At 37.8% G+C, this 22,872-nt stretch overlaps 2 protein-coding genes across 2 annotated transcripts; both read left to right on the plus strand.

Annotated features, from left to right (window-relative positions):
• Positions 1–1,270: 1,270 nt before the first annotated feature.
• LOC131781593 (pancreatic secretory granule membrane major glycoprotein GP2-like) lies at positions 1,271–3,448 on the plus strand. The gene is made up of 3 exons (XM_059098286.2): positions 1,271–1,458; positions 1,718–1,835; positions 2,552–3,448. The coding sequence occupies exons 1-3, from the start codon at positions 1,396–1,398 to the stop codon at positions 2,911–2,913; spliced, it is 543 nt and encodes a 180-aa protein (XP_058954269.2). The 5' UTR covers positions 1,271–1,395; the 3' UTR covers positions 2,914–3,448.
• A 7,493-nt stretch (positions 3,449–10,941) lies between these two features.
• LOC131781590 (protein argonaute-2-like) lies at positions 10,942–21,543 on the plus strand. Its single transcript, XM_059098282.2, has 13 exons — positions 10,942–11,200; positions 11,333–11,737; positions 12,185–12,346; positions 12,913–13,214; positions 13,678–13,734; positions 14,400–14,670; positions 15,159–15,293; positions 16,295–16,469; positions 16,896–17,070; positions 17,884–18,231; positions 18,904–19,695; positions 20,466–20,659; positions 20,868–21,543. The coding sequence occupies exons 1-13, from the start codon at positions 11,173–11,175 to the stop codon at positions 20,938–20,940; spliced, it is 3,117 nt and encodes a 1,038-aa protein (XP_058954265.2). The 5' UTR covers positions 10,942–11,172; the 3' UTR covers positions 20,941–21,543.
• Positions 21,544–22,872: the final 1,329 nt, after the last annotated feature.

Raw genomic sequence — 22,872 nt, forward strand, 5'->3', positions numbered from 1 at the left:
TCGAATATGCGCAAATACATTACTATAGGGTTACAAACCTTGTTACTGTGAAATACTAACTTCTAGTTAGCGAAATTAATTCAGCACATTTTGACCTTCGAGTGATAAATAATTAAAGACGTGATCCCCGCAGATGAGTTTCAAGAATTTTAAATGATTATCGATGTTCCTTACACTGTCAGTTGTTAAGTTCTGTAAGTGATGCTTTTACTACAAGCTCTGAAAGTCAAACTAAAGTTTAGAATTTCTAAGGAAACAGAAATTACGTGAGAAAATTTACTCTCCGTGAGGTCAAAGCTCTGACAAGAAGACGTCCTGTCAAAATACGTCTTTATTCAATGTCCATTGTTTGATATCCATGGCCGCATATTAACATACGAATTTAAAGCAGTCTACAATATTTCAATTGAATAAAAATATTTGATTTAGGAAGTTATGCATTTTAGCTCGATAGAAAATGAATAATGACTTCGTAAAATGCTGTATGATGAAACAGAGGCGCATTTTAAGGAAAAGCTTTCTGATGTTGAATGGTTTTTGCTAAACTCAAGGCTTCATTCGCTGTTAGTTTTCCCCTGATGGCAATTTCTGAAATTGTTGATTTGTAGATATAAATTTCACATGTCTAAAACCAGACATCTCTCTTCTTATATTTAGAAAAAAATAGATGCTTGAGAATGAAAAACATCATTCTGAATCGCAGTTTTTCTTGGAGTTAGAGTAAGCTTGTATTGTCTTGAAATTCAAAATTTAGACGATCTTTCTGGCACAGAAATAAATGCTTAGACAGTTTAAAATCACCTGAATGGGAATTACTTTTTCAGCTGCAATGTACGTAGCGTTTAACAATGCCAATTATACTCTTTTTTTCCAGTATTTGATTATGATTAGCTGAACAATTTGATCGCTGAATGTTTAATTTTTTCCTTATTCGTTCGGCGTTTTCTTAGCGATCTAATGGAGTCACATTAACAGCAATATTTTCAAATATTCTAAGATCTTTAAAAAAAGGATCACTCATTGATATTTATTTAAGGACCACGGTGCGTTTCATGAGAAAGAAGCATAACGTATTGCATATGTACATTAATTTTTGCGCTGCTTTTTCTTGGGAATCTGTTCAAAAGGCAAGTTTCAACGACAAGGATGCTAATGATTGCTTTCACCATGGTGCTTGTTTTGAATCTTCAAAGGGTAATACCAGAAGTTATGACCGCGTCATTTGAGTTAAGACTTTTTAATTACTTGCACATCAGTGCTCTAGAAAAAAGACATGTTGTCGAGCCCATCGATTGCAGCTTTGCATGTATACAAAATGTGTTCTGCGTCTCATTAAATGTTGCTGCCGTTGCTGATGGAAAAGGGAAGTATTGGTGCGAACTTCTGTCGTCCAACATGCACAGCGATGCTGCAAAACTAGCGGCAAATTATCAATCACACCACTACAGCCTTTCGCAGGTATTTGAGAAATGATTAGATCTTTCAAATTCCCTTTTCTCTTCCACTGAGACTAAAATAATAAAGAAACCAGAGGTCTTTTGTTGTTAATGTCGTGGGTTGTTTCACGATTGAATTTCCAATATAGGTATTTCAAAATACTTCGGGTTCAACTTTGTAGCTTATAGGTTTATTTGTTGTGCGATAAGATGTCCTTTTAAGTAGTTTATGTATGCATTTACTGCTGTTTTATGTTACTCATTTGTTCTATATTTTTTAGAATTCTTGTGGCGCTGAAATCTGCTCGAGTCATGGGAAGTGTAGAGCAATATCATTTAGAAACGGAACCTTCGAGTGCGTCTGTCATCCCGGATATGTTGGAAAACATTGTGAAATTGGTGAATAGTAATTTTTTTCCAGATTAATTTGAAAATCTCAGATAGATGTTACTTCTCTTGGTGGTTACTCTTAAAACTAAAGATCAATTAGTGTGTTTCACGTTACATCCGACGTAACCATGCAATCTAGTTTGCTTATTGTGACATGAGATGAGTGCATGGGAACAGGAAAAATCAGGTGAAAATATAAGGTGGGCGATAGAGAAATGAGGCATCCATTAATCTAAGTTCAATTGAAATTTGGGAAACTAAAACCATTCGCAACTTTGTCACCGTTCTTTATGCAATTTACTGGCTTTTTCCTACTGTTAACTTCAGCTAGACTTTCTTATGGATTAGGCGAGCTCTTCAAGAGTAACTAATGATGACACGATATTTAGAGCGTATAGTTTTCCCTTACATGTAAAGTACCTCTATTTTAAAGGAACCATAAACAATAATCCAGAAAGAAAGAAAAAAATCACAACGAAAAGGAAAAACTAGAAAGGATCATGGGTTTTTAAAGATAGAGAAGCAGAAGTTGATATGGATTGCAGATCTTTAACTTAATAATGTTGGAAAACCTGTCTCAATATGGACACATCATTACCTGGGCCGTTAAGTATTTCTGGTTCTCTATACCCTACTTCCTTTGAGGTCAGCAAACATCTTGTCTGATTATAATTAATTTTTCAATGTACAATCGTAGGATTTTAACTTTTTTGCACGTATTTCAGCTGCACCGGAGTGCTTGAATCATGAAGTGCTAAGCGAACCAGATCGGACCATCTCCTACGGAAGAGGTAAAAAAAAAGACGGTTCCTTGATCCCTGGCTGGTACAGATTCCAGTCCTATTCATACAAAAAGATGCTGAACTATTGCGTCGGTGAACACCAATGCCGCACAGACCTAACAGGCTGGTTAAACGGCCCACACCCATCGATAGAGGATGGCATTGTCGATAGGGAAGTTTGTTTCTTTGGATACGGCAAATGTTGTTACAAAAGAGTTCACATTCGTGTGAGAAAGTGTAATGGGTTTTACGTGTATTTCTTAAAACCATCTCCTCCAGGAAATTTTCGTTACTGTGCAGTGTAGTGGACCCTAGTTACTCTAAAATGGCCGAAAAAAATTGTACTTCCCTTAGAAAGAAAGTAAAGTGCTCTGAAAATACTTGCTATAAATGCCCGGTTTAATATTTTGGCCCGGCCACATGTTGGGAGCAATGAAACAGCACTAAGCTGGATAATGTTAGAAGAATAGAGAATGAGAGCTGCTTTTTAATTTCAAGTTTGCTAATGTAAAGTTCTGTTTAGCCAGCCGCTGTTTTTAAAAAATGTAGGGTTTGAATAAAATTAAAAATATAGTGTAACAATGACTGAAAGATCTTGGTCTAAAATAAGAATCTGACTCTTGCTACAAATTGTAAAATTGACTGACTTGTGCCCAGACCACCTAAGCCTACAAACACAAGAACAAAGCTTGCATGATCAGCGTGCTACCAACATAACAAGCGGCACCCTCAGTTTTCATCTTAAATTTTTGCCGGCTTTCGTTAACATTAATCTACTTTACTGACTCTTTACTGAGAGTTACAGTTATCATGAAGGGGAGGATGCCATCACAAATTTATCACCATTTATCCATCCACCGAGAGTAATTTGCATCAAAATATTAAACAGTAGAGTTGCTGAAATCCTGTTGATATCATGAATTTTAATAATCTTGCAAGATAAATAAAAAAGACATCTGATAGCTTAAAGGATTTTTAAGGAAGTAACTTCTGATAATCACGAGGTCTATCTATTAGTTTCTAAAGAAACTGCGTCGGAAGGCAATAGAAATAGTTGATTGTTTATCAACTACGATTTGATAAATGTAGTCAGCGAATTTTTAAGAAGCTGAAGTTCAGGGCATTTTCTCTTCGTTAAGGTAACTTTCGGACCCTCAGTGTTGCCTGGGTGACGAAAAGTTCACAGACATCCTTTTTTTAAAAAAATTATTACAAGAATCTCAAACTGGTTGCATAAAGATTCCCACTGTCCGATAGAAAGCTTTATCAGAAAGTAATAGTTATTATGGGAACTAAATTGAAAGTTGGAAGGGACAGGTGCTATATCGCGTGTTAATTTCCCGTGTTTAATTTGTCGTAAAAATTATCATAACTATATAATGTATTACATATGTCTTGTCATTTGAAGACTATCAGGCATCTGCCTGGCGTTAAAATTTGTCTGGTAGAAGTTCACAAAGGAGATGAAATTCTGCGCTTTCATCGCTTTAATAGTTTGCCTTTCGAACCGTTATGGACTCGTTGCTAAAAATTTAAGAGCTTCGTATGAGCCACTACTGCACCATTACCTTAACGCTTCTTATATAATGAGAATGTTTGTGGAGGACATCCTCGACTGTAGCCTAGCCTGCCTTGAGAACAACATCTGCGTTTCATTCAACTTGGCGGTTAATGTTGATAGTGAAGGAAAACGCTGGTGTGATCTTCTATCGTCCCATATCTACAACAACACTGAAAAGCTCATTGTAGATCAAAATTTACATCACCTCACGTTGAAGGTACATAATTAGTTAGGTCAGTGTAGCCTACTGACAGGTCGGTCTGTAGTTAGCAGAAACTGGAAGTAGGAGAAGTACTGTATAAAACGCCACACAATTTTAATCCAGAATTTTTAAGGCCAAAACTCATTGAAAGGAACGAACTTACTTCATTAATCTGAGAAATAGTGAGAGTGAGCCTGTAGTTCCACTACTCGGCAAATAATTTTCAAGCGAAGCTTAAGTTACGGTAATTCGGTACTGTGGAATGGCTTTCCTCGCCACCTGCGTCGAGCGTCATCATCAATAGACTTTAAAACTCTAGCTAATAAACCGCCACAAATTTCAGTGAGTGAATCACTTATTTTTTCATCTCTTATGCTTTAGTTATAGCTATCGTTCGACAGCCTTGCAAATCATGTTATCAATTTTTTTTGTATTATTTCATTTTTATATCTATCACTTGTTTATACGAAATCCCTGAAGGATCCGTGGGTAAATGAAGTTGACTTGACTTGAATTTCGTAATTTCAGCGCGAGTCGGAACACAATTTACCTTCCAAACATACAGAGACGTGAGAGCATTAAATAATGTTACTCTGTTGAATGTGAACAAAACTCTCTCGCCAGTAGTCTCCCATCAAGTTTTACATGAGGAAAGAAAGACGATGGAAAGGTCCGAATCATGCACAACTTTCTCTGTGCGAAAAAGAACTAGTAACCTCAGATTTGATCAGTACTCATTTGTCAGTTGATGATAATTATTGATATCATTTACCATGGTTACGTGCATGTGTGAGTGGATTCAGCTAACAAGAAATATTCAGAATTAGAACGTTAATGGAAAAGAAAAGCATTCACTTTCTTGATCAAAAGGCGCCGCGGTGTCTATCATAATGTCTATCATAATTAAAAGGAGATCTCCTGCAGGGTCAGATAAATTATGCCTGGCCTTATGCTCAGCATTATAAAGTATATTCAAAGCATCAAGCATGATGCCGGTATAACGACCAAATTTCCCCTGTTACAATTCTAATTATATACAAGAAAAAATTACTCAGTTCTAATTGGTTAAGATAAGTGCAGTTTTTAGGTAATTCCATGCAGAAGAGGATTAATTCAGGGCAAAGAAAGTAACAAACCAGACATTCTGATTGGTCAATAAATTTTTGCCGGCTTTCGTTAACATTAATTTACTTGTACTGACTTTAATTAGAGTTACAGTTATCATGAAGGGGGGCATGCCATTACAAATTTATCACCATTTATCCATCCACCGAGAGTAATTTGCATCAAAATATTGAACAGTAGAGTTGCTGAAATCCTGTTGATATCATGAATTTTAATAATCTTGAAAGATAAATAAGACATCTGCTAGCTGTCTTGTCATTTGAAGACTATCAGGCATCTATCTGGCTTTAAAATTTGTCTGGTATAAGTTCACAAAGGAGATGAAATTCTGCGTTTTCATCGCTTTAATAGTTTGCCTTTCGAACCGTGATCGACTCGTTGCTAAAAATATAAGAGCTTCGTATGAGCCACTACTGCACCATTACCTTAACGCTTCTTACATAATGAAAATTTTTGTGGAGGACATCCTCGACTGTAGCCTAGCTTGCCTTGAGAACAACCTCTGCGTTTCATTCAACTTGGCTGTTTTTGCTGATAATAAAGGAAAACGCTGGTGTGATCTCCTATCGTCCCATATCTACAACAACGCTGAAAAGCTCATTGCAGATCAGTATTCACATCACCTCACGTTAAAGGTATGGCTAGGAATATAAATCACGTTAGGCTTTCAGTGGACTGGAATACAGTGCGGAGTAAGAAAGGAATACAAACAAAATTGCGGGTCGGATTGTTTACATGCAAAACCTTCATATCCGCACGATACAGGTCCCGCAGATTAGGGATATTATTAAAAACGATACATAACACCACTTATGCCATAATTGACCACTTAATGTACATAATCTCGCTAAAAACTACTACTAACGTTGATTTCGGGAGGGAAACGTGGATTAAAAATTACTTCAAAGATTATTCTTAGTTTTATGTGGGTGGTTCCGCTTTAATTGACCGTTCAGTATTGGTGGAAGATAAAATGTAATACAAACAGGATTCAGAACTCAGTTAAGGGTGACCTTGATGGAATTGACCACTTGATAAAGGTGAAAATTACATTAAGGGGAGACAAATTCGGAGCTTTGACAATCGATCGCTTTAATTATGACAGGGTGACCGCTAAAACGGTGCGGCTTAGTACAGTTTTGACTCTATTCAGAATTGTAGCGGTCATGAATTAGAAAATCAAGCACTTTCTTGATCAAAAGGCGTCCTGGTGTTCCTCATAAATAGAAAGAAAGTCTTCAGGCAGTGAGGTTTGCAAACAAAGAGGCTTAAATTTTGTTTTCAGAACTCAATAGAATTTGAACACGAGCCATAGGAAACGAAGTCTTTTTTAATAATGATCAAGACAAAATGAAAACAAAACAACCGAAAAAAAAGACAGAATATTAATAAAAAAAAAACAAAACAGAAAAACCAGGCGGTTTTGTTCATGTTGGATAACGGTCCTAATTAAACAACAAGGTATTCTCTGTTGCATGTCACCTAGGATGCTTAAATTACCAGCCGGCTGAAAATATAATTGACATAACCACAGTGGTTTTATGAACCTAACAATGTTTGTTTTTTAGAATCCTTGTACCGAACAAACCTGTTCCAGCCATGGAATATGTTCACCGATTTCCCTCAGAGACAGAACCCATAAGTGCGTTTGTTACCCGGGTTATCGCGGCAGTAATTGTGAAACTGGTGTGTAACTTTTAAGATTTTTTGTTGCTTTTCAACTGAATTGATTAAGCTATGATACTGAATAATGGATCACCGATTAGTCTAAGTAGTTATATTTTGTGTGATGAGAGCCAAATCTCACTCCATCCCTTTAAAAGGGCGTTCAATCGATCCCTCTCCCTGCCCTTTGGTTCCCACTGCTTCATTGGCCACAGTTCTGGCTCTAACACTGGTACGAGAAGTTCGAGAACGTATTTAACTCCTTTTAGGTCTTCGCTACGTCTTAAAATCTTTAGGAGCTCCACAGCATGATGCATATATGATATTCGGTGCTGGTACAACAGTCACACGAACGACGTTTAAGGAGTTTTCAAAGAAAATTGTACCTAAGGAAACACCGTGCTAAAGGAAGTCAGGTGATCTAAAGTAACCATATGATGCTTTTTGGAACTTCAATTTTCATCAAGTCTTCCCCCAAATTAATAAAAGATGGTAACTGAACCGCTGGGTGGGGTGAGATTTGGTCTGAAATGATATGCGTGATTTTGTACTGGTAATCGTATGATTTTGTGTGCAATTGGGGATAAATCAGCGCGCGTAAATTTTTTCAAAGACTAAAGCCATTTATCGCCGTTAATTTTTGGAATCCTCAGACTTCCAGACTTTCCTCTCATTCTCCCTAAAACTCTGAATTAGAACGTTGCTACTGTCTCCGAATCCGTCCGCCATTTTTTGTTGTTGTACTTTCGTGACATACCTGTCAATTAATTTAATTTCAATTTTCTGCACTTTCTGGGATTAGTTGAGGTGTTCTCGACCATTGAGCATGCTGAAATTTTTATATATTTATATTATTATTACTCTGACTATATATTTTTTACAGTCCTAGTGGGTTGCACCAATTACACTGTGCTGAGTGAACCCGATCGCCATACATCGTATGGAAGAGGAGGCAACTCGGACGCATCTCTCGTACCTGGCTGGTACAGATTTCAGTCTGGTTCATACACTAAAATGCTGGACTACTGCGTCAGCCATCACAGATGTCGTACAGACATAACAGGCTGGTTAAACGGGCTTCATCCATCTCTCGAGGAAGGCATTGTTAACAGACAGGCGTGCTTTCACGGGTATTATAATTGTTGTTACAGACGAGTTCAAATTCAAGTGCGAAGCTGTGAAGGGTTTTATGTTTACTACCTTAATCCATCACCAGCAGGAAGTTTTCGCTATTGTGCAATTGCTTAGGGTAGACTTATAGCTAAGGAACAACAACTGCAGAGCAGTGCCACTTTTCTTTCATTTGTATATTCAGTTCACCGTTCTATTTCGATAGCTTAGCTAGTTTCGTACCCAGACGTTTCACGGTCGAGCAGTAGTAACATTTCAGTTGCAGTTACGCGGTAGGATCTGGGTACGAGATTATAGTTAAGCTATGATATATTATGGTTTATAAGACCAGAACAAGAACAAAACTACTCTCGATGTAATAGAAGGGAGCCAGGATGAGAGCATTTTCAATTTGTTGACGCCTCAGCCTGACACGAGTAGGTTTCGTTTTAATTCGAATTTCTAGAAGCATTCATCTGAGTTCTCGTTCACCGATCACATGACATCACAACAATTATGACAGAAACATAATAGACCGCCGGTCCTTATTGAGAAGGGAGTGGGCTTCGGAAGATCTTGGCTGTGACGTAATGAAATCTACCTGATCCCCACCACAACATTGTACTATTTCAATTATTCCCGCCCCTCTAATTCGTTCATTAATTAATCTCATGTCCCCCCCCCTTACCCTCTCATTGGCATTAAGCTTTCTATTGTCTTATCAGATCAATATCAGTATCTGGGCAACTACCCACCTACCCCTCCCCTAACCCAACATTAACCCTAACTTGTCATCAATGGACTGTTGTTCGGTTAGGGGAGGGGTAGGCGGGCAGTTGCCCAGATACTGATATTGATCCGCCTTCCCTTTATACTCTGTCGGCGAATAAGAACTTCTAATTCTTGCGAAGACTGATCCTCCCCGATCCCTCTGAAAACCACGTGATCCCTCCCAAAATCCTCTTACCACCGCCCAGGGGATAAATTTGGACTGGTCCTAGTACTTAGCAGGACAACAAGTGGCTACCTTGTTTGATCGAAATAGCATTGGGTAAGGTTAACGTTAGAAAGAGAGTGATACTTTCGTTAATCATTGAGGAGAGCCTTATGTAACACATGTAGTTGTAGGCTTAACCACAAGTTGCCGATAAATTCTTAAAAAGTTGCCGATAAATTCTTAAAAAGTTGCCAATGAAAATGTCTAAAGTTGCTAAAAAGTTGTTATTTTTTTCCCCAAAGATGCCAAAAAGTTGCTGAAAAGTTTCCGAAATGTAGCTGTTTTTTCTTCACTGGTTTGAGCTTAAAGTTGATTTTTTCGTGGTTTTGATCCCTGACACTATAACTTTGTTTCCTAAAAAAAATTCTGTTTTTTAAATTGAACACAAATTCCACAGAATATATTGGAGTGTCTCATATGTGAATAATCCACTTTTAGCGAGATACTAAGGGTTTGCGACCAGCTACGACATGCCACGTGATACCACTTACCTCGTGGATAGGCATTTAATGAAAAAAACCCTACCCCTGAGGTCCCCAGATAGTATAAACCAGCTGAGTGACAGGTGACCTTCCTTTCGGAAGCTAATAAACGTGGCAAAAAAGTAAAAAATGATCTTTAAAATGCTAAAAAAAAATCAGCAGTTGCCGAGAATCCTAGAAGTTGCCAAAAATCTCAAAACTTACCAAAAAGTTGCAAATCTCGACCAACTTGTGGCTAAGCCTATGTAGTTGTGGAAAATGTGATTAAAATGTCAATAATAGACATTGTGATAATAAACTTTTTTTTTCTCTCTCAATTCTTGTCGACTCCACCAAACTCTTCTACTTACACGCCATTGCCAGTGGATTCTAAATAAAGTGTTACAAGCAATCCTGCATAAAACATTAAGAACAGAACGACAAGTTACAACATTGGAAATGACATGGGAATAACAAGGGAAGGTGTAACGATATTTCGTGTAAACAAAATGAAAAATAAGGATATTTCGTTTGTATATAAATGAAGTATTTAGCGTGTTCGAGCTGTCTTTGATTAAAATTAGGTCGAATGTAATTGTATGATTACTGCTCGTCATTTCTTGTGGCCTGCTTGTATTTCTCCGAGCATCAAGAAACAATGCAATAGGAAATACGAGACACTCGATGAAAGGGTCATTTACCCAACGATTCGGGAATGTGGCTGGCACAAGAACGTACTCGAGATAGCTTGTTAACTCGAGCTCACCTTTCTATTTGCATGATCGGCGTGAAGGTCAAACTCTTGTGGATAGCCGCGCGGACCGGGGTTAGGCGGTGGCTTGATGTCTACACTTTCGAGAAATTCAGTTTTTCAGTTCCCTGATTCATTTTCATTCCATTAAACTTGATTTAAACTCAACATGCCTACTGGTGTGAATGGGGTTTCGATCCCAGAAAAACAAAATAACAAAGGAACTGCGGTCTCCTCTCCGTGTGCGTATTTTTCATATTGACCGGCTTGAATAATTTTTAAAGTAATTAACAAAAGAACTCTGCGCCCCGTAAAAATCAAAAGTTTGGAGCCACTTGTAACATCTTCCCTGAGCAGTGATGAGAAACTTGGTACTCCTGTGGACTTTGAGACACTAGACAAAGAAATCAATATTAGGGGAGGGGTGACTGGCTGGAATATGATTTGTACTTTCTGTCAACTAAAATGGCGGATGGCAGATTATGTCCGCTTTCGTGCGAGAAATAACACATTTTGAAGGGTTTGCTGAAGGGAATCTACCTTGAGTACTTTTAAATAAAAAAAGAAGCTTTTTAATCGCGGAAGTGTAAAATATTTTTTCTTAGAAACGACGTTTTCCTGGAATCATCACAGTGTTGCTTTCTGAGAAGTGATGGACGTCGTCTGATTGGCCTTCTTGTGGAGTATACGTCATGGTTATTCCCGAGGAAGAAACGCAGAGTAAGCATAAATTCTTTATTTACGTTGGAAGGCCTTAAAGTGAAAGGAAGTTGTCTTGAATACGTTCTATGTCGAAGTTTCTTATGTAGTGCTATCTATTACGGAGCGAGTAATTCAAAATGTCTTCCCTAGGACAAGGGAAAGGAAAAAATAAACGCAAAGGTAAGGGACGTGGAAGAGGACGAGGAAGAGGACAAGATTTACCATCTAACCCTGGCAGGACTGAACATGTTGGGAAGGCTCCTGAGGAGGAAAGGAAAACAACTGAGGAGGAGCCAGGTTGTATAAATCGTACGGATTCAACAGCTGATTTTGATGAGAAACCTGCCGCTGGTGCGTGCGGTAATTCGACAAATGGTACCGTTGTTGATAAAGTGGGACAGGAGGAAAGCTTCCCCTCTGCCAGCGGAGAGACGACAGCAGTTGAGGAACACAGTCAAAGGGGAAGTTCTTCGGGTGAAACACCATCAAAGTCTAAAAAGACCAAAGGAAAACAACGCGGTACACAATCAAGTCCTCCTGACGATAAAGGCAAAGGTACATTTAGTCACACTGAAGTTTGCTGATTTTCTGAGAAGGAATGTTGTGTGCATTTAATAACAACATGTATTTAGAACGACAGCCCTTTCTTTTCTGTGAGAAGCTTTTTTGCCAAAAATTCGAGGCATTAATAGCATTGGGATCTAAAGAAAAAAAATAACATTTCCCGAAGGAAAAAAAACTGAAATATTAAACTTTTATTGAGATCAGATATACTCTGATCGACCACAGACCCTCTTGTATTAGAGGGAGGGCAGTTTAAAGAAAAAGCAAAAAAATAGGATGAAAGAAAGAAAAAATTGTCTATGAATGGTTTCAGGTGAACTTTTAGAAATACTGTGTTATGAATGTTCTTCTGCTGTCTTATGATCTGAACTCAATTTCATGTAAGGAACTAAGTTAATCTCAACCAGTAGATTGAATTTATTTTCTATTTATTCAAAGCTTCCACTTTGCCTCTGGGTGCAGCAGCAGCTGATGCTTCGTCAACAAAAACTGTTGGTGGTACCACCCCATCTTCAGCTGCTGTTACAAGCAGTACTGCGGCAGTGGACAGAGAAGTTGAAGATGTGACTAAAAAGCTAGGTTCTTCTCTGGGAAGTGGAGGTACAGTAAAAGCCTTTAACTCTTTCTTTTTTCATTATTTTTTATTATGGTACAATAGTAATACTACAATGCATCGCAAGAACTTAGTTTACATTACATTACAATGTTGAGAAAAAGGAAAGAATATAACATTAATGAGAAAATAAAAAGGGTACTGACAACACAAATTAAGCATGGAAATTAATGTAAAAAGGAGGGGGTGTCTTCAGTGCCACAAATTATTTTTAACAGTGTTTCAATACTCTTTTATTATATACAATTTTCAGTAACAAGCAGTGTAGAGGAACTTATCTATGTTAAAATATTTTTAAAGATTCTGATGATAAGACTTCATCTACTGTGTTGGGGGCCTGGAAAGTGGCAGAAAGAAGACAGCACTCTTATTTTCAAAATCACACAAAATGGCTCCCCAGCAGCTACCATGACAGTTGAATATTGTTCTAAATATTTCTTTGAATTAGGATTTTTATTTCTAGTCAAAGTATCAAAAAAACAAAAATGAGTATGAACTTTATTTGTACTCAAATGCTGACTGTGATGTATTTATTGGGTTAATTCTCTCTCAGAACACACTCCTCGTCAGACTCAAGCAAACAGTGGAATGCATCCTCCTCTGAGACCAGGCTATGGCACAAAGGGTCGCCCTATAGCATTAAGAGCAAACTTCTTCCGCCTCAATGTCTCACCGCAGCTTTCAGACCTGTACCACTACGATGTTGAAATAACTCCAGAAAGATGTCCTAAAAATGTTAAGAGAGATGTTGTTAATGAAATCATAAAGACTTACAAACAGACAACATTTAAAGGCCATCATCCGGCTTTTGATGGTGAAAAGAATTTGTACAGCAGGATAAGGCTACCTGTTCCTGTGAGTTTCCTATCAACAGTGTTTTGTAATGTGATATAGTCACCCCTCATTGATGTATGAGGTGATTAGAGGCCAATGCTAAAAATTTTAGCTTTAAAAACTCATTGCACTGGCCAATTTATGTTATCAACTCAGTTGATAAAACTAGATTGTCTTGAAAAAATTATAACTTGGACTGCAACACATGTGTAAACATTGCATAAAAAAAGGAAGAAGACATCACTTTGTGAGCAACACTTAATTGTTAATTGAGCAACTTTTAATTGTTAACAATTAAATCTAACTTCAAACAAGGGTGGCAATGGTTAAAAGGAAAAATGAGAAAATATAAAACTGTTTTTTTTTTTTTTACACTTTGTCATGAAATATCTTTTAGCCAACCCTGGACTTCTTTCAACACTCTAATCCATGAATCTCCTGTTGGAGTTAAGGAGTTGTTTCTCTTTTTTTGTGTGACTTACAGGCTGAACTTAGTGTTAAACTACCAGGTGAAGATGGAGGAAGAGACAGGGTTTTCAAGGTTAGCATTACAACAATTTTAAAATAAATAATAATAGTAATAATGATGTCTTGGTGATAGTCATTTTTTGAATGCAATTACTCTTTTGCATTGAATGGATGATAAACAATCAGTTTAGAAATAAACTTGACATAGTCTGCATTTTTTAACTGTTGCTCAAGATGGAATGCTACCTGCAGATCTTTAAAAGGGTAATATTTAAATTTAGGCAAGCCTAAAAGTGGAGCTTGCCTTTTTTTTTTCCCTGCACGTCTCTTCAACAAAACTAAAGCCCTTGGTATGGTTAAAGTGCACGGTAAAATTAATGGATTTTCATTTGCAACTTCTCTGTGTCTGTGTAGAGGATTGATCATAAGATAGTGCCCATGGTACAATTGGTCACGCATGCTAAAAGTAGCACCTTGTATGGTTGGTTGTACAGTAGTATGGTCGTACATCCAAATTTTTTTGGCTTTATGGGTTTTGGCTTTATGGGTTTTGGCTTTATGTATAGTTATGGGGCTATGCTATGCAAGCTCCGCTATAATTGAGACAGTTTTTTTCAAATTTGTGCTGGAAGAATCACAACTGAATATGCATAATTGTAGTTGTAGGAAGCATGTAGTCATACCAAATGGATAATAATTTCAGAATATTTTAATACTTATTCCTATTTAACCCACAAGGTTAAAATTCAGTTTGCTGCAGCAGTAAGTCTTTTGGAACTTAACAACTTTTTGAGTGGAGAACAAAATGGCAAAATACCTCAGGATGCAGTACAGGCATTGGACATTGTGGTGCGACAGATGCCATCAATGTATTACACCCCTGTTGGAAGATCATTCTTTCCATCTAATGGTCAAGCAAGACCCCTGGGAGAGGGGTGCGAGGTGAAATTTGGTTTTTATTCAAGTATTCGCCATTCTGAGTGGAAGGCTATGCTGGTAAACATTGATGGTGAGTTGCTGTAATTGGTAAAATTTCATATAAATTACTTGTTCTCACCATTGCTTTGAAAAAATTTGAGGAATATATGAAATGTTGCCTTCTCAGTAATGTTCAAGTCTCAAAAAATTTATTTTCAAAAGTATACTGTAATTCATGAAATGAGCCACTGTTTCCTTTTGAAATTGAGCTTCACAGTGTTCCTGATCATGAGCCCATTAACCCTCTACACCCTATCATCAGTATGTGTCTTCTCCATACTATTCTTTATACAATCATTTCCTGAGGTGCTGACAAGGAGAATTTGGTTAACAATCTAGAGCTTTTTTAGTTGGCCTGGTGATCATTTCATTTATTATGGTGACCTTAATGTCTGACCATTCGGGGGGGGGGGGGTAAACTATAAAGAGATATTAGATGCTAGTCACTGTTAGGGGTAAAATGGTGAAAGAACTGTCCAATGTTTACATAATATTCTCAGTGAGTTTCTGTACTTTCAGTCTCTGCAAAAGGATTTTACAAAGAGCAAGCTGTTGTTCCTGATTTCCTGTGTGAAGCACTTGATGTGAAACCCCATAATCTTGAAGACTACAGATTTGAACCTGACAGACGAAGACTTGAGAAAGCCATACGCGGTGAGTTGCTTTGTTTTCTGTTCTCTAACCATTATTATTATAAATATTTGTGTACAGGTCTGTTCATTATGGTGGTCTGTTCATTGTGGTGGTTTTACACCAAGCTGCAAAGTGGGAATGTAGATATCCACTAATTTCAGTCAGACTGAGGTGAATAATTATTTTAAAATTAGTACAAATAAAAACCAAAATGTTTCAGGTATTTTCTGTAACTTACCAAAAAGTGACTGGAGAAAGTAAACTCTTGATAATTCTGTCTCTTTGGCTGCTTAGAGAAGTATGTTGTATGTTACATGTACTTGCTAATCACTTTCAAGTTCCAAGCCAGAAAATCAGCATACCAGTAAGGTCTTGTAAGATACTTATGATTATTATAATTGTTATATTACATTTGAAATTTGTTTCTTATTATTTTGTAATATTGCATTGTTTCATATTGCATTATATGAGTTTATAATTAACTTTGATACCTTTTTTTGGCAAACTAAACTTAAATTATAAATATATATGAACACTTATGGAAAGGGTTAAACTTTACTACTATCGACTGCATACTTGGACAATAGTGGATGCTCACTTGAGTATGAAAACATTTTTTAGCATCATCATAATATTTCTAGTGTTTTATCAAGCATGAATTATACACACTCCTTTGATTTGTAGTTTAAATGACTGAGCTTCTTTCCCAATGTTTACTTAGACAAAAGTTGGCCTCTGAGTTCCATGATATCTTGCCTTAAAAAATTAGAATAAAATATGGCTCATGGGAATTATATATTAAATGGCCTTGAATCTTGTAGACTTGTGTTTATTAGATCCTAGCTCAATATCCATTTTGAGAGAATTAACACTTTTTGAAAGAAGCTTAATAGTGGTAATATTGTCATGAGCACATATATATGTTTAATTTTCTTTTAAAAAGCCTTCATATAATAATGAAAATTTAGACTCGAAGAGTCTTTAGCACTAACATGTGATGTTTTTTTTTCGGTGTGTTACAGGTATTCGTATACAAACCACTCATGCTGGCTCTATAAAGAGGAAGTACACAATTTGGGGCGTGTCGGAAAAATCTGCGAACAGGAAACAGTTTGATGTAACAAATGAGGGAACAGGTCGCACTTACAAAACAACTGTTGCAGATTATTTCAAAGACAGATACCGGTTAATTTTGAGGTGTGAGCTGCAGATGATTTATATAACTTGTAGGCTCTCTATTATAAGCACTTCTGGACGTGCATATTGCAGGGTTCTCGCGAATTTCGCAAGAGTTTGTCGCCCTCTCTAGGGGCCTGGAACGAAAAATGAGAGCCCGCACAATTTTCCGTACCAGACCCCTCTCAGACCTCCCGCCACCTTGCTTCTTTGACGGACTTTGTGATAAGCCATATAGATACTCGTGACGTTCAGCTTGCAAATTGTGATTGATAAAAATAATCCAGATGAGAATCGAAATGATTCTAATCTTAGCGGACTTACTAACTGAGAGATATAATAGTACAACATGTACACATAATTTCATCTGGTAGTCATTTGACATTAAGGAGCCCGCCACTTACATTTGCTCAAAGGTGTCTTAATATTAAGCTTTGTTACTTGTAGGTACCCTCACCTACCGTGCTTACAAGTTGGACAGAAAAAGGACAGGTATCTGCCCATGGAGGTGTGTACCATTATTCCTGGTGTGAGAAAGCATTTGTCTGAACAACAGACTGCGAACATGATCAGAAGTACTGCTCGCCCTGCGCCTGAGCGACAGCGTGACATTCAACACTGGGTAGGTTCATTTTAGCCTTGAAGTCTTTTTTTGTATTTGAACCAACTTACATGTATCTCTTGCATTTTCGGTATTCAATGTGATGTTATATACTTTTTTATTATAAAAATTTATAGTTTGCAAAGCAAAGCCTTTGCATGTATCTAAAAAAAATAGCGTCTGTTATGGAACAAAAAGAAAGTAACTACAGTCGTTACAACAACGAAGTTCTTTCGCTCAGACGGAGGGCTGACGCTCAATACGTCAGTTTTAGAAACTCTTAACAGTGGCCAATTTACATTATCAACTTATTTGACTGATGCCAAGTTATCGTGTTCTACCCCTTCCCCTCCCCCCCCCCCCTGACGCAACACCACAGTATCTCTATACACTTACCCTTTTTGAACTTAATCAGACAACGGCTCCTGATTGATGCAAGTCGAACAGAAAGTGAACTAGAGCTGTTTGACATCTTAAGTAATTTGATTGAAATCAAGATACATTACAACAGTACTGTAGATCGTCTATTGTTCTTATCAAAAAAGTTGATATTTCTATTGAGATTCCGCGATTTTTTTGTTCTTTTTTTTTTTTTTCTTTTTTTTTTTTTTTTTTTCAAAAAGTTGCGCTAAAATGAATTAAAATGCAAAGAGATACTTGAACCACTTAGTACAATGGTGACTACACAAAAATTTAGAAAGCTTACGGAACGAAAACTCTCCCGCGTCTCAACGAGGTTTAGTGCAAAAGCATCGACCTCCTGAAATAAAATTTTTAAAATCTTCATGTATTAAAAATGCTAGTGTTTTTATTGTGTGATTTAAATCTTATTAGGCCCAAGAAATGACTCGAGCAAGTAGTAAATACTTAAGAGATGAGTTCCAAACCTCAGTCAGCACAGAGATGGTTAAGGTGGAAGGACGTGTGCTTCCACCACCCAGAATCAACCTTGGGCCGCAGGATCAGCCATTGACTCCTCGTGATGGTTCATGGGACATGCGCAACAAATCGTTGCATGATGGAGCCCGCATTGAAAAGTGGGCATTGGCTTGTTTTTGCAGGAGATGTCGGGAAGACCAGCTGAGAAATTTTTCTAAGCAAATGGGCAATGTATCCAGTCGACAGGGTTTGAGGATGTCAGAGGAGCCAGTTGTTGTGAGATACGGCAGGGATGCCAGAGAGGTGAGATATCTTCACATTTAACAGGTGTTACGCGAAAACGAAATTAGTGTCATTGAAAAATCCACCGAACAGAGTTCAGAAGGGTACTCTTTGCTAAAACTATGAACAGTGAAGAATGAGTGGACAGTGCCGTTTACTTATTCATCGGGTAGTGATTGGGTGTCAAAGGAATTGAGTGGCGCTACTAACGATCCAAGCTTTGATTATTTACGCCCTTAAGGCTCTACTTTGCAAGCAAGGAATTTTCAGGTAAAAGAGAATTGTTTCTCTCTTCGTCACGTAGGACACTTGTAGATGGCTTCATTTGTCTTGTTTTTGTATTTCACGCGCTCCTTAAGCGATCGATACGACCCTCAAGTAATGCCCTAGGGATTATTTTGGAAACTTGAAAATGAAACAGCGGTGGAATAGTATATGCCTTATTCGACGAGCAATGAGCAAAATGTCCGTTTGTATTACATGTTGAACTTTCAAATAAGGTGTGCTTTTGTACAGAAACTCAGATCATGCGTAAGGTAGCAATTAGTGCTCCTGTGTTAGATCCATCTCGTAGAATGATAACAGCAAATTGTGTTACACTTATGGACTGATTAGAATTCTTTTATTACAAAACAAGTAGAGTTTGAATTCATGTAGGCTTCCATAATTTTATTTCATTTTTAATACTTTCAGGTAGAGAGTTTGTTTTCTAAATGGGTTGTGGACATTCCAGGCCTACAACTGATCATGGCTATTCTGCCCGAGAGAGACAAACAAATCTATCCGGAGATAAAACGTGTCGGAGACAATGTCATTGGAATTCCAACGCAGTGTGTTCAGTCAAAACACGTAAACCGTACCAATCCCCAGGTTTGCGCCAACATTGCGTTGAAGATTAACTCCAAACTTGGTGGAATTAATCATGTTATAGATCCAGGTGTAAAGTCGCCTGTTTTCAGAGAACCTGTTATTATCTTTGGCGCCGACGTCACCCACCCCTCCCCGACTGAAAATGGAATTCCTTCCATTGCTGCTGTTGTAGCGAGCATGGACGCTAATGCCACTAAGTACTGTGCACGAGTGCGAGCACAGAACCACAAGAGTGGTAAAGGTGCGCAAGAGATAATAAATGACTTGGCGGTTATGGTGAAAGAGCTTTTAATTGATTTTTACAAAGCCAATCGGAAGCTTAAGCCTAGCAAGATCATCTTCTACCGGGACGGAGTCAGCGAGGGTCAGTTTGACCAAGTTCTTGTTCACGAGGTGCGGGCTGTACAACAGGCCTGTATTATGCTTGAAAAAGATTATCGCCCGAGAATCACTTTTGTTGTGGTTCAGAAGCGCCATCATACGAGATTGTTCTGTGAAAACCAACGAGATGAAGTTGGCAAAGCAAGGAATGTTCCTCCTGGTACAACAGTGGACAGCGGTATCACACATCCGTATGAATTCGACTTTTATTTGTGCAGTCATTATGGAATCCAGGTACATCAGCTTTAACATGACATGTCGAGTTTTTACTCTGAGAATGGTGATTGGGAGCTTGATTATTCTTTGTCAATCAAACCCTTACCTTTCCTTGGTTACAATGTAGCTGTGCTATCTACAATTACCCACCAACTGCTTAAATAACTACGGCATTTTTTTGTCTCTTTGTGTCTAGTCTTCTATTCATCTTTGAACGTGTGAAAGAGCACCATCCTCTCCACACATTTCATAAATATAAGTACAACTCTGACATGAATCACAAGAGGTTTGCCGAAATCGTGAACTAGTATAGGATGATTTGCATACGGGTTGTCAAATTCAAACAGTCTCGAAGGCATTCAGGTTTCCGAATAATCTCGTTCCAAAGTCTCTAACGGAAAAATCTTTATCCATATGGATGGCTTTATTATTCCTCCTGTGGCCTTATCGAAAAAAAGAGGAAAAATTTTTTACATATATTTCTCTTCCACGAACTAAAAATTTAAAACATGGCTTTAGGACAACTCTGGAACAACAACCTACCCAGTAACCTAAGTTAGAAAAAATCATAATTTAGTTGATTCAAGCTATTACCTGGTTTTTATTTTGAAGTTAGTGAAACACCAATTTTGTGATCAGGTTGAGCTCGTATCGATTTTAGATTATTTGTTTTGTTTGAGGACGTTTTAAGGCATGCGTGAGACGTAGTTCCCTTCGTTAAAACAGTCATTTATTTCTTTTTTTTTTTTTCTCAATAAAGTTTACTCTGATTTTACCCCGGCTTATAGGGAACAAGCCGACCTACACACTATCACGTGTTGTATGACGATAACTCATTCACAGCAGACGGCCTTCAGCAACTCACATACCAGCTATGTCACGTGTACGCACGGTGCACACGCAGTGTTTCTATGCCAGCCCCCGCCTATTATGCCCATTTGGTGGCTTTCAGAGCCAGACACCATGTAACCGGAAATGGAAGGTTAGTGTTCACAGACTTGATGACCCTTGTATTTTTATTGGAATTTGTGTTCGAGGTATTACTTTGTCTCTTTGTCTTACTTTGGACTGTCAGTTGCTTAAAGAACGTTTGTAACTTTTTAGCACCGCTAGTCCTTACTAAACATGATTCCTCTTCCGAGCCAGTTTACTTGTAAAGTTTTATTAAAAGAAGAATCTTCTTGTTTCAGTATCGACCTGGTGAAATCTGCAAAAGCCATCGAAGTCAACGCGAAGATGAAAGGAGCCATGTACTTTACTTAGCTATTCAGCGGGAGTACGATGTGCACATGCGCAATTTAACGTATTGGCAATGACGAAAACAACGGAGGATGGAAACTGTTTTGTTGTGTTATAATTGTTATAAATTAATACTGACTCCCAGGAGTGATCAAAGTTTCACTTCTCCTTACGATTCATATATGTTGTCTTACAAACAGTTTAGGAGATTAGACATGCTTATCAGCCGGAGTGTTTTCTGATATAACACCATATTATCCAGTCTCAATCAGAGGGAATTGTATGTCCGTCAGAAGAGAGAATTGCCGCTTGGATCTGGGAATTAAATGGTCCAACCAGAATTAGCAAAAAAGGCAATTATTGCCGGGAAGACGTTATTTAAATAACTGCTCGTGTTCTCCTTATTTTGTTAAAAATAAAAAAAGGGTTGGGCTGCTTAGAGGTATCACGCTTGATTTGAGCAAAATTTTATTGAAAAAATGAAGTAAACTAGATTCAGTTCAATTGTTATTATTATCAAAACAGTTTGTATAAGAAAAATGTAAATGGAATAGACACTGCCTCCTCATAAATGTTACACGTAATGATAGAAAAGACTAAATGTATTAAAACGGTTGTTTGACATGGTTTGATACTACTCTGGTTTTAAGATTTAATGAATGTAACGGAGAAGTTACAATTCATAGACCCAACGTTTCGACACTCCTGTCTAGTGTCTTCATCAGGTGTGATCAAACGCTACAACAAAAGGTCCTTTTATACGCTCTCTAATTAGCTGCCCTTTTTTCTGACGAGGTGTAAATAGGCGTCAGGAATTAAGCCGCCATCATCACGATTTAAAGGAGCGTGGGCGGAGTTGATATGCCAGGCTTCTAAATAAAGGCGCTAGTAGTAATACCGATTAATGGTGATAATTTTAGACTTGTCCCACCCAATTGTATGGTTGATTAAGCATGTGTGCCTTTTTTTCCTAAAGCAGACCGCTTTTCGATGCTCTTTCAAACGTGTACCAAACTGACGTTTGGTCTGTCCGATATGCTCGTTATCACAGTCATTGCAGGGAATAGAACAAATAGCGTCGGTTCGTTGTTCTTTCGTGACAGGATCCTTAGGTTTGGCACACTAGTATGCTCCAAAGTCTGAAAAGGTTTTTGACTAACTTTAACGTTGTGGCCATTCAAAATTCTCTTGATGGGTTCCGTAACACCCTGAATGTAGGGAATAAGAGCAAAACCAGTCGCTGGTTCCCTCTCATCAGGAGTGCTACTAGTTGTAACTGGTTTTTCGGCAGTTACGGAGAGAAGTTTCCCATTTCTGCCCGCAGTTTGTGGCTTTCTTACATTTGTGTACCGTTCGTAGGTTAACTCTTTTGTTTTGTAATTCTAGCTAAAGTTAACTTAGTAAAGATCTGACGAGTTGCCAGTGGTATTGATATTTAAACATCTATCTTTTTCGTGAAGAGCTCAATGAGTAAAGGTCTATAAAATTCCAAATGCGTATTTCTATAGTAACAGCATTCGCCGCGTTCAGTGTGTTATGATGTGAGCTGGAGACATGGTTCGAGTACGAAAATGCAAAGCCTGTTGGAAAATTTCCGAGAGAGATGATTTTCTGAGAAACTTACGGGTGAGAACAGCATATACTGTTGTTGTGTCAGAGTGCCTGGTTAAGACAATTCGAGAAACATACGTCCTAAGCAATTGTCCTTCAGCAAACAGAGAAACGAGAAACGGGAGACACGGTTAACAAGATCCTTAAAATCAATGCCTTTTCCAATTTTCCTCATCCTGATTGTATATTTGCCCTACCTATCCTGTTTAGTCAAATTTCACCGACCCCATCCTTCAGTCCAGTCCCTAGATAAACCTTCCACTCTTACGCTGAGCCATCTGAAGGACTTTGCCCCTTACCAGGCCCCAACACGTTTCCGAAAAGTTATTCTTCTTTTGTCTTATA

Source organism: Pocillopora verrucosa, chromosome 5 (assembly GCF_036669915.1).
Source record: "Pocillopora verrucosa isolate sample1 chromosome 5, ASM3666991v2, whole genome shotgun sequence".
Lineage (NCBI taxonomy): Eukaryota > Metazoa > Cnidaria > Anthozoa > Scleractinia > Pocilloporidae > Pocillopora > Pocillopora verrucosa.